Consider the following 15,076-nt stretch of genomic DNA (forward strand, 5'->3'; position numbering starts at 1 on the left):
TGATCAGGGCCGGCTCCAGACCCCAGCGCGCCAAGAGTGCGCTTGGGGCGGCGTCCCGCGGGAGGGCGGCAGGCGGCTCCGGTGGACCTCCCGCAGACGTGCCTGTGGAGGGTCCGCTGGTCCCGTGGCTCCGGTGGAGCATCCGCCAGAGCGCACCCCGCGGCGCGCCGCCCTGCTTGGGGCGGCGGAAATCCTAGAGCCGCCTCTGATTCTGATAGAACTGACTAGTGTGTGTGCACGCTCGTGCATGTGTGTTTGCACAAGCGTGTGCACAGGCGTAGGCGGGTGTGTTGCTGGACTCTACCCGGGACACGTATCTCTGTTGCAGACACGCCGGGAACCGCTGTTACTCCCGCTCACACAGCGAGACGTTCCCTAGGCTCCCGCCTCCCTCTCCCGGGTCAACAACGTCCCCGCAGCGCCAGGGGGCGCTGGAGGCGAGCGCGGCGCTCTAGGCCGCTACGCTGAGCCGGGCTGGCTCTATGGTGCTCCCTCGGCGAACCCCGCCCCCTCCCCTCGCGCCGCGGTCACACCATCCGCCCGCCCGCCCGCCGGCCGCGGCGCTGCGTCAGCCAGACAAGATGGAGACCGCCGAGGAAGGTAACGCGCTCGCTGGCCGCTATCACCCCTCCCCGGGTGCGGGGGGGTCCGGGGGTGTTTACGCTCGGGAGGGGCCGCCCCCAACCCCGCGCCTGGGGCTGCAGGTGCCTCGCGGCGGCTGCGGAGGGTGTCCGCGCCCTTGTGCGTGTGGGGGTCTGGGCAGTGTCGGTGGGGGAGGGGTGCGCGTAGGGGGGTGTCGCTGTGTGTGTGTGTGTGTGTGTGTGCGGGGCGGTGCGTGCAGGGGTGTCCGGGGGGCGGTGCGTGCAGGGGGGGGTCGGTGTGTGTGTGTGTGTGTGTGTGTGCGGGGGGTGTCGGTGCGCACAGGGGGGTGTCGGGGTGTGTGTGTGCGGGGGGGCGGTGCGTGCGGGGCGGCGTCGGGGGGGTGTCTCTTATGTAAACACTGCGGGGTGCGGGTGAGTCCGGAGCCAGCGCTGGGGGGCTGCAGGCAGCGGGGCCCACCTACGCTGAGCCGTGCCGGGCTGGGTGCGGGGCGGCCGGCCGGGGACGCGGCTCGCCGTGCGGGGGATCCAGCGGCCGCCGGGTTTATTGTGATGCCCAGCCCCCGCTGTGCCCATGTCCGCCCGGTGCGGCGGCCGCTGCTGGCGGTCAAAGGGCGCTGGGCACGTCGGGGGAGAGCTCCGCCTGCAGCGCAGTAGAAGGGGCTGCGCCGGTGCACGGAGAGTTCCCTCGGCAGTGCAGCCTGCCGGGAGCAAAGTCACTCCGCCCTGCCCACCGTCAAACATGTATTATTTCACAGCTCCCTGTTCTCTGCCCCCAGCATATCCTCTGATAGGGACAGGTACTTGGCGCCCCTTTACTTACCTCTTTCGGGAACAGTGACATGTATTCTGTGTAATTCTTAAAAGTGAAAGATGGTTCAGAAGGTCTGTTTCTTTTAAATACAAATCTTGGGTAATGTCAACAATATAAATGGTTAGGGCTCTGCTGGGAGGTGGCAGATCCATGTCCAGATCTCTTTTCCTCAGCAGGCAGAGGGGAGACTGGAACTGGTGGTTTCCCATGTCCTCAGTGTGTAAGTACCCTAACCACTGGGCTAAAGGTTATAATTGAGGGGCCTCCTCTTTGGCTGTTTTGTGTGATGTAAGGCAGCCTCTGAGTGAGCGTGCCTAGGGGATCGGGCCCTACAGGCATAAGAGCAGCCATATTGGATCAGACCAATGTCTCTAGCCCCAGGGTCCTGTCTTCTGTCAGTGGCCAGTACCAGATGCTTCAGAGGGAATGAACAAAAAATGGTAATTTGTCCAGCGATCTCATCCCTCTGTCATCTAGGCCCTGCTTCTGGCAATCAGAGATTTAGGGACACACACACAGCATGGGGCTGCATCCCAGACCGTCATGGCTAATAGCCATTGATGGGCATATCCTCCATGAACTTATCTAATTCTTTTTTTGAACCCAGTTATACTTTTGGCCTCCTCAGCATCCCCAGCAAAGAGTTCCACAGGTTGATCGTGTGTTGTGTGAAGATGTACTTCCTCATGCTTGTTTTAGATCTGCTGCCTATTCATTTCATTGGCTGACCCCTTAGTTCTTATGTTTTGTGAAGCAGTAAATAACCCTTCCCTATTCACTTTCTTCACACCACTGATGATGTTATATACCTCTATCATGTCTCCCCTTAGTCATCTCTCTTCTAAGTTGAATAGTCCCACTTCAAAAAAAAAAATTCCTCCTGTGGAAGCTGTTCCATACCCCTAATAATTTTTGGTGCGCTTCCATTTCTAATATATCTTTTTTTGAGATGGACCATCCTGAACTGCATGCAGTATTCAAGGTGTGGGTGTACTACTTAAGCTGATTTAAGTGATACGTTACATACCACAGTTAGTATAGTAGTTCTATCATTTTATATTTGAGTTTCTTCAGAACTCTTGAGTGAATACTATCTGATCCTGATGACTTAATGAGTTTAATTTATCAGTTTGTTCTAAAACCTCCTCTGACTCCTTAATCTGGGACAGTTCCTCAGACTTGTTGCCTTAAAAGAATGGTTCAGGTGTGGGAATCTTGCTCACATCTTCTGCAGTGAAAACCAGTGCAAAAGAATTCATTTATTTTTTCCACAAGGGCTTTGTCTTCTGTGAGTGCTTCTTTAGCACCCTGATTATCCAACATTTTTTTGGTAGGCTTTCTGCCGCTGATGTACTTAAAAAGATTTTTGCTATTTACTTTTTAAACTATTATTCTCTCAAAAACTCAGTTAAATCGCTGCTGAGGGTTGAGTTTTGAGGTTGTGAAAAAGTGTAATAAAGACGACCTGTAAATTTTCAAAAAAGATAAAAATGCAGTTAAGGTATTGACGTCCTTACAAAAATCAAGATGAGGCACTAGTTTTCATTTTTTCTTCATGAAGGTTAGACCTACTTACTGCTCACTGGGGCATCGTTCCTTACTCCTAGTTTTATTCAGTGGTCTGTGTGATGTTGACAGCATGAAGGCTGTCATTTTGCGGAAAAGTAATCATGTATTTTATATTTCAGTTTTTTGAAAAAAAGTATTAGAAAAATGGGAAATAAAAGAAAATAGGTACAGTCTACAACTTCCTGCAATTATTTTATCAAACGGAAGTAGGTGACTGTCAGTGGATCTGCACTTCATGGTCCTGCCCTTCTTTGTTGTTGACTCGATGCATTCAGCACTTAATGCTAAAGTCAGACTCTTTAGAATCAGTTAAAAGCACACTTGCAAATGTTAAATAACTGCTTAGGTCTTTTATGCTGTCTTCATAATAGCCATATCTATTTTTGGGCTTGTGATGAGGTGCGCTGCAAATTTATCTTAAGTTTCAGCTGATTGTTTAGAACAGGAATGTTATTTCTTTCAGAGCAAAGAGAAAATGTTACTGCACTAGTTTTTTTAGTATTGAAATAAACTTAAATAGTTTCTAGATAAAAGAGAATACATTGAATTGAGTCAAGTCAGAGGCCAGATCTACACCAGGAAAATTACCCATTGCTGACACCAGTTGTCAGCAGTAGGTCCAACACTGGTTAAACTGCACAGCTTAATTGCATTTGGGGAACAGGACACATAATCAGCACCATTTGAGAAAACCCTGGCTAAGACTTGCTTGGAATAAATTTCATTTTATTAATTGTTTTCTGAAATGGTGTTGATCATGAAAAGCCGTGCTCTAAACTTGCAATGTGCTGCTGATACCTCTCGTCAGCAATGGGTAATTTTTTTAATGTGGACCAGGCCAGACTGGCTAGTTCTTTAGTACACTGAGAATCATTAAGGCTGTTCCAGTAAGCCTCTGGAATGCAGTATGTAGGTAATGTCTAGTACATCTTGGAATGTTTGTTACTCTGGAGCTTCATTTGCTCTCAAACTCTACAGTTGCTCTGAGGAATTATCCAAAACACTTAAAGATTTTGCCCTCTCTCTCAAACCTAGGACTTTGGGGCTCAGACCCTGGCATCCATCTTTCATTTCCAAGGAGTTTCCCTTTAAGAAGACTTCAGCCTCCTCCAGAAATAACTCACCAACAACTGCAGAGTCTGCTAGCATCATAGGGGTATGGAGACTAGCTAGGCTTCCTCTCACTGCCCTGCAAAGCCAGGAATACTTCAGGTGAACATGGCCCAAGCAGCCTCCCCTTTTCCCAAGAGTACCCTGGTAGTGCCTTTACAGCCTCAGTAGTCCTTATTATGTCTTCATTTCTGGACTCTGAGCATCTTGGGGTTGGGAGACTGACTGAGGGTGGGGAGGGTGTGGAAAAGGAGGATGATTTAGGGGTCAGATAATAAGCAGACCTGAATGACAGTTTCGCAACCCTAGACCATAGTGGCATCAGAACATATGCTCCATAACTGAGCAAAGGATTTGCTGCTCAGTAGCACCTGACATGTTTATGGATTCACCTCTGCTAACTGGGTAGCAGCAGTGTGTGTCAGAAAATTGGTTGCCTTCCTGCTGCACCCAATGGCGGTGTGGGGTTTATATACAGAATAGGGCAGGGATCGCCATCTTTGGCTTGCAGCCTGCCAGGGTAAGCGCCCTGGCGAGCCGGGCCGGTTTGTTTACCTGCTGTGTCCACGGGTTTGGCCGATTGCGGCTCCCACTCACCGTGGTTCACTGTCCCAGGCCAATGGAGGCTGCGGGAAGTGGCGTGGGGTGAGGGATGTGCTGGCTGTGGCTTCCCACCACCCCCATTGGCCTGGATCGTCCCGCCAGGGTACTTACCCTGGTGGGCCACAGGCCAAAGGTTGCTGATCCCTGGAATGGGGTCTGTTGTCTGAGGGGGACTCATGGGGATAGTTGTTTTAGAGAGGTGGAGAGTTATTAGTGCTAGCAATGGAGTATAGCCTCCTGAGGAGGATAAACAAAATAATAGGCAACAAGCCCAGTCCTGAGCGGGGGAGTGTGTAAATGTTAAAGGAGCTGAGGGAATACACTTAACAGGGAATTTTTGAAAAACTGAAATAGTTTAGATTACCAAGCTGAGCATGTTGTTAGCCTGTGAGAATGTATGATAATACTGTTACCCTTGTCTTAACTGTTGCTACAGATGTTGTTTTATCTTAATTTAGGTCCCAATCCTAAAAACATTCATAGAAGTAGTAACATTTAGGGGATTCCTCACATATATAATGTTAATCATGTGTAAAATATTTACAGGCTTGAGGCCTTCAATTGTAAGCTCCATGTACACTTATATGTTGTAGTGCAGGGGTGGGTAAACTTTTTGGCCCGAGGGCCACATCAGGGAATAGAAGTTGTATGGTGGGCCATGAATGCTCACAAAATTGGGGTTGAGATGCAGGATGAGGTGTGGACTCTGGGGTGGGGCTGGGGATGAGTTTGGGGTGTAGGAGGGTGCTCTGGGCTGGGACCGAGGGTTTTGGAGGGTGGGAGGGGGATAAGGGCTGGGGCAGGCATGTGGGAAGGGGTGCAGGATCTGGCTGGGGTTGTGGGCTCTGGGGTGGGGCTGGGGATGAGAGGTTTTGGGTGCAGGAGGGTGCTCCGGGCTGGGATCGAGGGGTTTAGAGAGCAGGAGGGGGATCAGAGCTGGGGCAGGGGATTTGGGTGTGGGGAGAGGCTCAGTGGGTGCAGGCTCCAAGCAGCGCTTACTTCAAGCTGCTCCCGAAGCAGCGGCATGTCCCTTCTCCAGCTCCTATGCAGAGGCATGGCCAGGTGGCTCTGCACTCTGCCCCATCCGCAGGCACCACCCCTGCAGTTCCCATTGGAGCACATAGGAGCTGGAGTGGGGCCATACTGTGGCTTCCGGGAGCTGTGTGGTGCGGCCTCCAACCCAGCGCCCTGGCTGGAGCGGGGTCATGCCGTGTGGTGCGGCCTCCGACCTAGCGCCCCTAAGGCCCGTGAGCCATATGTTGTAGCGTGATAAGATGCAATTGTGTTTGAGGTTTAAGGGGACTATTGTAGTATATACAAAAGCATTAATTTTAAATTTAACATTTAAACTTTTATAGCACTTACAAGTGGCATTTTCTCACTCAACCATGGGGAATGGATGAGTGACTTTTTCAAGTCCTGGTTCAATAGTTTTCCCACATGTTAACAGGATATTGGTATATGTTGAAATATAGTAGCTAATAACTCTTTAAAAGCTGGATTAAAACTGTAGTTAGCCTTCTCTGATTATACCTTCTCTAAGCACGTGTTGTTAAGGTCATGCTAATGAACTATATCGGGGTGGGCAAACTATGGCCTAGGGACTGCATCCGGCCCTCCGGATGTTTTAATCTGGCCCTGAAGCTCCCGCCAGGGAGCGGGGTCTGGGGGCTTGCCCCACTCTGGCACTCCAGCCGGGGAGCTGGATAGGGGGCTTTCCCCACTCTGCATGGTATGTGGGGCATGTCCCAGCTCTGGCTTCTGTGTGTAGGGGCAGCCAGGGTGCTCTACATGCTACCCCTGCCCCAAGTGCCACTCCTGCAGCTCCCATTGGCCAGGAACCGTGTCCAATGGGAGCTGCAGGGGTGGCACTTGTGGACAGGGCTGTGCGCAGACCCACCTGGCCAAGCCTCCGCATAGGAACCGGAGCAGGAACATGCTGCTGCTTCTGGGGGCTGCTTGTGGTAAGCGCCGCCCAGAGCCTGCACCCATGACCCCCTCCTGTGCCCCTGCCCCAGCCCTGATCCCTCTCCTGCCCTCCGAACCCCTTCCTGAGCACTTTCCTGAACCCCAAACCCCTCATTCCCAGCTCCATTCCAGAGCCTTCCTGCCCCCTCCTCCTTGCCCCAGCCCGGAGACCCCTCCTGCACCCTGAACTCCTAATTTCTTGTCCCACCACAGAGCCCGCACCCCCAGCCGGAGCCCTCACCCCCTCCCGCACCTCAGCCCCCAATTTCATGAGCATTCATGGCCCGTCATACAATTTCCATACCCAGATGTGTCCCTCGGTCCAAAGAGTTTCCCACCCCGGACTATATTATGTCACCATAAAACTGTCAAAACTCCATCACCACATGACCATATCCATATGTGTATCTTTTATAAAGGAACTTTGAAAGGCTAAAACTTACATGTATAACAAAATCCAGTTTGTGGTGGTGGAGGATACTCCTATTGCTTTGCAATTAAATTTTACTCTATAGTTAATATCTAGGCGTCGTGATGCCAAAGAGAGATTTCTCTAATGGGGGAAATAGAAGACTGAGGTGTTATATGCAGAGAAATATAGGCAATCTGGCTTTAACAACTTTTATCAAGATAAAGAGCTATATACGGCATAGATTTCCCTGCACATTGCATGTAAACAGAGGGGAAGATGAGAACTGTATACACAAGTAGAAAACTACACTTGTTAGGCAGCCGGAACTCATTTTGAATGTTGCAATGTATAGGCAATAATGTGTGTAATTAATTCCAGGAGGCTGCCCTCAGGAGACAGAGTAGATTGAAGCTGACTGTTGCCGTTACAGTCTGAATTATATTAGGCCTAATATATGTATTTGGATTTCTACAAATAATAAAAAACACCTATCCAAAAGTTCTCAGCACCCCCTGACACCAGTTACACAAACTTATTTTGACAGCCAGAAGTAAAATTCCTTAAAAAAGCACAGAATTCCACTTTCCACTCACCCTCATAGATATAACACCATCCTTTACAGCAACTTCCACAAATTCATGTGCCTTGCAGCATGTCCTTCAGAGAATGTATTATCTCCAGCCTCCTTTCTTTGAAATCAAGGGAGATACAGATCAGGCATCTTGACCGTTCAAAGCTGGTGAAGTATGCTGTGGTGGTGAGATATGGTCTCTCTAGGGGGAATATCTGAAGTCATGTAGGGCTTTATAGGTCAAAACTACCACCTTAAATTCCATCCAGAAGAAAACAGGCCCCTGGTACAGATCATATGATACTCCAGGGAAGTAATACTAAAGGATGTGTCTTCACTAGGAATGTTAAAGCACTGCTGGGGCAACGCTTTAACGTAGCTGTGTAGTCATGACACCAGTGCTTGGAGAGAGGTCTCCCAGCGCTGTAAAAAAAATCACGTCCACAAGGGGAGTAGCTCCCAGCATGGGAGTGCGGCTCCCAGTGCTGGTGCACTGTCTACACTGCCACTTTACACCGCTGAAACTTGCAGTGCTCAGGGGGGTGTTTTTTCACACCCCTGAGCAAGAAAGTTGCAGTGTTGTAAAGTGGCAGTGTAGACAGGGCCTTAATAAGCAAGCTGGTGCAAAATGTGGCACCTTAAGTTTCTGAATTAATTTAAGTTGTATCCCCATGTAGCGTGCATTGCAGTAATTCAGTCTTTAGGTGACAAAGATACAGATTATTATTTTGTTTAAGGATTGCAATAGCACTTACAAGCCCCAAACAAGTTGGACATAGTGTGTGAGAGTATAGAGAAGTGAATTGACTTGATCATGGTCACACAGTGTCAGAGCTGGGAATAAAACCCAGGTCTCCTGACTTTCGGCCAAATGTCCAATTCTTCAGACAGTGGTGCCTTCCTTCTGGGTTATTTTAGCAGGGTTGCATCTGAAAAAAGTCACATTGCCCAATTCAGATGCATTTGGTTAAAAGTACTTCTGGACTCTGCTTCTGTGTTTTCACTCAGCCACAGCTGAGGTTAAAACACAACAGCCAAGCTGAATTCCCATGGAATAAAAGGCAGACAAATGTCCTTAATTGGCAGTGACATCCGCTTCACTTTATCATTTTGGCTACTTCCCCTAATCTACCAACATTATTTCAATTTTATGTGGATTGAGCTTTAATCACCTAGTTTTCATCCATGTCCCAATCTGAACCCAGTATTGGGATAGGCATTCAACAGCACTGATTGGATTGGGTGATTAAAAAAACTGGGTGTCATCAGTATATTAAAGTACTACCTCAGAACTAAGCTTCTTAGGCCTTGGCTACACTTGCAAGTTAGAGCGCATTAAATCAGCCCCAGGTGCCCTATCTCCTGAGGTGTCTACACTGGCAAAGCACTTAGAGCCCCTGGACTCTGCAGCTGGAGTGCTCCTGGTAATCCATGTCCATGAGAATAATAGAGCTTGCTGCACCCTGGCTTAAATGCCTGGGTGTCAGTGTGGACAAGGTGGTGCATTACGGCGCTGTGATTGGCCTCCAGAAAAGTCCCATAATCCCTTGAAGTCAAGTGGCCACTCTTGTCATTGTTTTGAACTTGGCTGCAGGCATGCGGCCATCCCCTTTCAAAGCTCCATTTCTGACAGCCGGCATGCTTATCTGCTCCAGGACAAATCAAACCATTACTGTGGAATGCTACTGCCACCAAGGCAGGCGTGTGTGTGTGTGTGGGGGGGGGGACTGATGTTGGGGGTTTTCCCCTGCTGCTGTCTGAACTTACAAGACAGCATGCTGACACACACTCTGCCCCCCAAAACACAGTCTCTCCCCCCACATACACAACACACACCCTGACACACTCCACACCCCCCCCCCATTTGAAAAGCACGCTGTAGCCACTTGCACACTGGGAGAGCTACCACAATGCACTGCTCTCTGTGGCGTTGCAAGAGCTGCTAATGTGGCCACGCCACTGCGCTTGCAGCTGACAGTGTAAACATGCGGCAGCACTTTCCCTGCTGGGATCTCCGAGGGCTGGTTTAACTCTCAGTGCTCTACATCTGCAAGTGTAGCCATGCCCTGAGGCTATGTCTACACAGCAATATAAGTCTTGGATTAGTGCAGCATTTCTCAAAGTGGGAGTCCTGACCCAAAAAGGGATTGCAAGGCTATTGTACAGGGGTCATGAGATCACAAAAAATATTGCTGGAGGGAATGGGAAGGGGGTACAGCAGCTGCCTCTCTCCAGCTACTCAGCTCTGAAGGCAGCACCGCTGCCAGCAGCAGTGCAGAAGAAAGGGTGGCAATATCATGAGTATGCTCCTATGAGTATGTACAGTAATTTGCTATCACTTTTTTTTTTTTTTTTTGGACAGGAGGGATTGTTACGGCCTGAAATATTTTTAAAGAGGGTTCCAGCAAAAAAAAAATGTGAGAACCCCTGGACTAGTGGGACTCAAGTCAGCTGACCCATGTCAAGGAACCCTGGGCTTAAGCGTCTACATTGCATTTTAACCCTATGTTAAGAATTTTTTGACTGTGCTCAAACCTAGAGCTCTGGCATCCACACTGCAGTGCACAGATCTGAGTCAAAGTAACGATATCCCAGAATATCTAGTTGCCCCCTCCCCCCAGTGTTGACACTCTAGCCCAGGGGTTCTCAAATGGGGAGTCATGACCCCTTGGGGTCACAAGGTTATGTGGGGGGGTCGTGAACTGTCAGCCACCATCCCAAGGTTATATGGGGGCGGGGAGGATAGCTCAGTGGTTTGAGCACTGGCCTGTTAAACCCAGGGTTGTAAATTCAATCCTTGAGGGGGCCATTTAGGGATCTGGGGCAAAAATCTGTCTGGGGATTGGTCCTGCTTTGAGCAGGGGGTTGGACTAGGTGACCTTCTGAGATCCCTTCCAACTCTGACGTTCTATGAAAATCTGCTTTGCCTCCAGCATTTATAATGGTGTTAAATATAAAAAATGTTGTTTTAATTATAAGAGGAGTCGCACTCAGAGGCTTGCTGTGTGAAAGGGGTCACCTTATAATAATAATAAAATTATAATAATTGAAGATATACCAATCTCCCAGAACTGGAAGGGACCTTGAAAGGTCATCAAGTCCAGCCCCCTGCCTTCACTAGCAGGACTGATTTTTGTCACCAAAACAAAAGTTTGAGAACCACTGCTCTAGCCTTAGGAATGTGGTGCACTGTGGGAAAACTGTACTGTCTACATTCCTGGATAGGCTTGGATACTATTCCCACCAAATGATATTGACATAAATGGTATTATGTGCTTGGGGGTAGAAGGGGAAACTGGCTCATTTTGTGGGGGGAAGGGGAACAGTGCTTGTGAGAGGACGTGGTCTTGATTGCTGTGCAATGTGATGGAAAATAAATGTGTGGTTGGGGGATGAGGGGGAGTGAATCGCTTTGTGAAATGGCTTGACTGTATCTGTCTCCACTGAAAACCGTGGAGACTCCCTAGTAGTGTGCTTGTGCAAGTTGCAGATCACTTGCTCTTCAGGAGGAACACCCTTAGTGGGATATACACTGCATCAGAGTCACCACCCCATTTAAAGTTTTCTAACCCTGGCTCAGCTGAACACTGGGGCAGAAGCAGCCTCCAGTGTTCAACTGATGGTGCTTCTTACTCCCACTTTTCTAATAAGTCTCCAGAAGCAGCCAACATGGGTGACCCACTAGTCTGCTTATTAATGAAGGTTTTCATTTTTTGGCAATCCCCCATCAAGGGCCACAGAAGTAGCTACTTCCTTCCATGCTTCATTCTGACCAGTGTGTGTGTCCCTGCTCAAGTGACCCAGCTTGGGGGATCATTGCTCTCCTCCCAAAGATCCCATCCATTAAAACACACACACACACCAGCCACGCTGCGCAGTGAAGTGCATACCCAGGGCTTGGGTGCAGTGTGCTCCAGCACCCTCAGGCAATCCCTTATCCCTGTCTCCACTGAAGGCTGCAGGGAAGTTTTGGGGCTCTCACCACCCTGACAGTGCATGCACCCAGGTGCCCCTGCATATGCAGTCCCAGTGACGGCAGGGTGAGCCTGGAAGCAAGAGTCAGAGAGCAGAGCGGGGACCAAGCACTGCCCTGTGGATAGGATTGCCAACTTTGGTTTGATGTATTCCTGGACATATTCATCATATGACACAATCTTTAAAGATTCATCTTTAATTCCTGGAGACTCCTGAACAGTAGTGGAGGGTTGGCAACCCTATGCTGTGGAGCTCCCAGCTCAGCCTAGTCTGGGGAGGGATGACCCCCCCAATATCCCAACAGCCAGGAGTCACCTCTGGCCTGGCAACTTTGCCACCTCCTCCAGGCAAGCACTGCACAGCAGCAAGGAGGAGCAGAAGCTGGAGCCATCATTGCAGGAGGAGCAGGAATGGGGACCATGATTGGGCAGGCAGTAATGATGCTTTCTGCCAGCTGTGCTGGCTGCCTGCAGTGCTATTACTCTACCATCAGTAAGGGTGCAATATTTCTGGAGGACACCTGGAACCCGAATCAAGCCAAGGCCACATGTACATAGGAAAGCAGTAGGACTCTGAACCTTGGCCCTAGCTTGATTCGGGTTCAGACCTTGGGTCTGAGACCTAGGTTAGTACAATTGCAGGGTGGACGCAAGGGGTGTTTGCCTTGAGCCTAGGCTCAGACTTGGGCTTATACTGCTCTCCTGAGCCTCTCTCAGCCTCCTGCCCCTGCTCTGATCTGCCTCCTGCCCTCCAAATCCCTTGATCCCAGCCCAGAGCACCCTCCTGCACCCCAAACCCCTCATCCCCAGCCCCACTCCAGAGCCCACACTTCCAGCCAAAGTCCGCAGCCCTCCTTCCATCCTGGAGCCTCTTCCTAAAACCTTGAACTCTTAATTTATGGCCCCACCTTGGAGCCTGCACCCCCAACCAGAGCCCTCACCCCCCCCCCCCGCACCCGAACCCCAATTTTGTGAGTATTCATGGCCCGCCATACAATTTCTATTCCCAGATGTGGCCCTCCGGCCAAAAAGTTTGCCCACCCCTACTCTAGAACATCTCAGCGGTGCCCACAGGGAGGAGGAGCAATTGTTCTACGCCATCTTTTGAGAACACTCAATAAGAAAGTTATACTTACCTACCTAAGAGCAACACAATCCATTCCTGCTGTCCACAGATGAGTCAGACACACTTCGTGTGTATAGTGATAATCCTCCTGGGTAGTAGTGATAGGTTAATAAAAAGGTCTTATCACTATGTCTTATGAGGTAATGAAACTAACTGAGGCAAATTCAGTGCTGACCACATCAATCTGTAATATTACTGATGCTGCATTCAAAATGTTTCTGGGCTTTCTGAATTTTAGCTTTGCAATCCATGTAAATGATCCAGAGACCTGAATCAAATGTACCAACTTATTCTTCCTGCTCTTATCTCCTGAATTACTTAGTTTTTATGGCCAATCTCTGAAAACTGAACTTGGGATGGACTATCTTAGCCTCATACACAGAGGCTGGTGTTCAGTACATACTTTGAGGTCTGTGGATGAAAATAGCTATGTATTGTTTCTGACTTTTAGAGAAAGTAAAACATTAACCGTTTGAGTTCCAGCTGAGCACAGAAAGATATGAACATAAGATGATGTGGCACTTTCTTGACTCTTTGACACAAATGTTTAACACAAGGCATGGAGCTGATGTTTTCATACAGATGATTTTTGGCTAGGATAATGACTCTTAAATATTTTATTTACTTAAGTGTTCCATCTGTATTGGTTGTGTTTAGCTAATTGTCAAGAGCATCTAGAGTTGGGATAGGCTTTGTGTCTACTCTTATAAATAGAAATAACATGTTTTTCACTTCAGAAAATCTCCCACAGCTATTTTAATTCAGGAGAAAGCAGGTGATAGGGTTATGGAACAAGAGGCAGAATTTATTCTGCTCTTCTGTAGCTCCTGAAACCTATATTGCTTCTAATTAGGTAGAACTTGCAACCACTTGATCAAATATACCTTTCAGCTTTTGTCACTTTAAAGCAGTGAGGTTTTTTTTTTAATTTGTTTTTTTAGTTCCTCTAAAGTGCTGAGAACAATAATTTACTAGGGTCAGGGCTAGTATACCAAATGACACATCCTTGGTTATACCTCAGACCTTCCTGTCTTCTGTTTACTTTGCATAAAACTTCTACAACTACTCTCAGCTTCGAATGCCAAGTTGAGAGGCAGCTGTCTGGGAGCATCAGCTTATGTCCTCAGATGACCCCTATGTGTTGCTGTTTTAGCAGTACAAATATCTTTACATCCACTGTGTTCATGCATGCGTCCTCAGCAGTTGTGTGTTTGTATATACTTGTTAATTCCAGAACCTTTCATTCTGTTGTTTTTGTGTGGTAGAGATTTTTATCAATTTTTTACAGTGGCAGGGTGTTCAGGAAGCAGAAGCAGAATTCTGTTCTGCTTTGCTTGAGCTCATAGAATCTTTATTTCTCCAATTAAGTTCAAAATATGTCTTGTGTATTTTTCAGTTTATTTCATTTTAAATCCGTCTGGTTTTATTTTGCTCTGTGGCATGATCCTTGACCATAATGCTATATTTTCCATTATTTTTTATTCTTAATTTATTTTGATATTAAATGTGTGAGAAACTTTAAGCAAAATGATAAGTTTCTTGTTTTGGCCAGCAGACATATGTAGGGTGTGTCGGTCTGAAGGAACACCTGAGAAACCCCTCTATCATCCGTGCGTGTGTACTGGCAGTATTAAATTTATTCATCAAGAATGGTAAGTTTTAATTTTTTAAACAGAACACAAATGTTTTCTAAAAGGGATACTTGTTAGGTCTTCAAAAGAACTACTTTGTAAACAGAAAAGTTAGTTTGTGGAAAAATTATATTTAAATATAAACTTTTGGATGGTTCTTACAGGTTAGCTTTCATTATCTGCTTTCTGTCTCTGTAGCGTAAAGAGCACGTGAAAACGAAAGTATGTGCACCTACATGTTGTAACAGTAATTCCTACTTACGAATACAGTAGTATTTGACTGGTAGTCTTTTATAAACTGTGCGCATCAGGAAGACAGCTGACTAAACTTACTAAATTATTAGTATATCTTTCTGCACCTTTATAGATATGAATTAGAGTGTAAAGGTCTAACGCCCAAGGGTAAATATTATATTTAAACTTTTAAAAATCCTATATTAATGCAATATTATGGTTGCACAGTTAATCATGAAAATGCCAAAGTTAAAGCTGCCTCCAGTGTGACTGGATTATGATAGTGGTTAATTACAAAATCGCTTACTATTTCAACCTTAGATATACAGGTGTACTTTGTACAAACAATCCCCAGAGAGGAGAGAGGGAGGGAGAAAAAAAATTACAGGTCCACATTAATAGAGGTGCATGTGCCCTGTGTGTGTTAGCCTTTTGGATAGTAGTGTCTATAAGATTTGAGTTAAT

General features: G+C 47.7%; 1 protein-coding gene across 7 annotated transcripts in view; it reads left to right on the forward strand.

Annotated features, from left to right (window-relative positions):
• The first annotated feature begins 485 nt into the window (after window positions 1–485).
• The window catches only part of MARCHF6 (membrane associated ring-CH-type finger 6), a 145,131-nt gene continuing 130,540 nt past the window's right edge, over window positions 486–15,076 (forward strand). Inside the window, exons 1-3 of one of the 7 annotated variants that reach the window (XM_039526553.1) lie at window positions 692–741; window positions 1,358–1,399; window positions 14,299–14,398. Coding sequence is in view for 5 of the 7 variants with exons in the window: in XM_039526549.1 (XP_039382483.1) it covers window positions 1,342–1,399; window positions 14,299–14,398 (158 nt within the window). In the remaining 2 variants the exon portion in view is untranslated. Of the gene's footprint in view, window positions 601–691; window positions 742–1,326; window positions 1,400–4,173; window positions 4,195–14,273; window positions 14,399–15,076 lie in introns of those variants that run through there. The other 6 variants (XM_039526548.1, XM_039526547.1, XM_039526549.1 and 3 more) reach the window with 6 other exon arrangements.

Source organism: Mauremys reevesii, linkage group 2, assembly GCF_016161935.1.
Source record: "Mauremys reevesii isolate NIE-2019 linkage group 2, ASM1616193v1, whole genome shotgun sequence".
In the NCBI taxonomy this organism is placed as follows: Eukaryota; Metazoa; Chordata; order Testudines; family Geoemydidae; genus Mauremys; species Mauremys reevesii.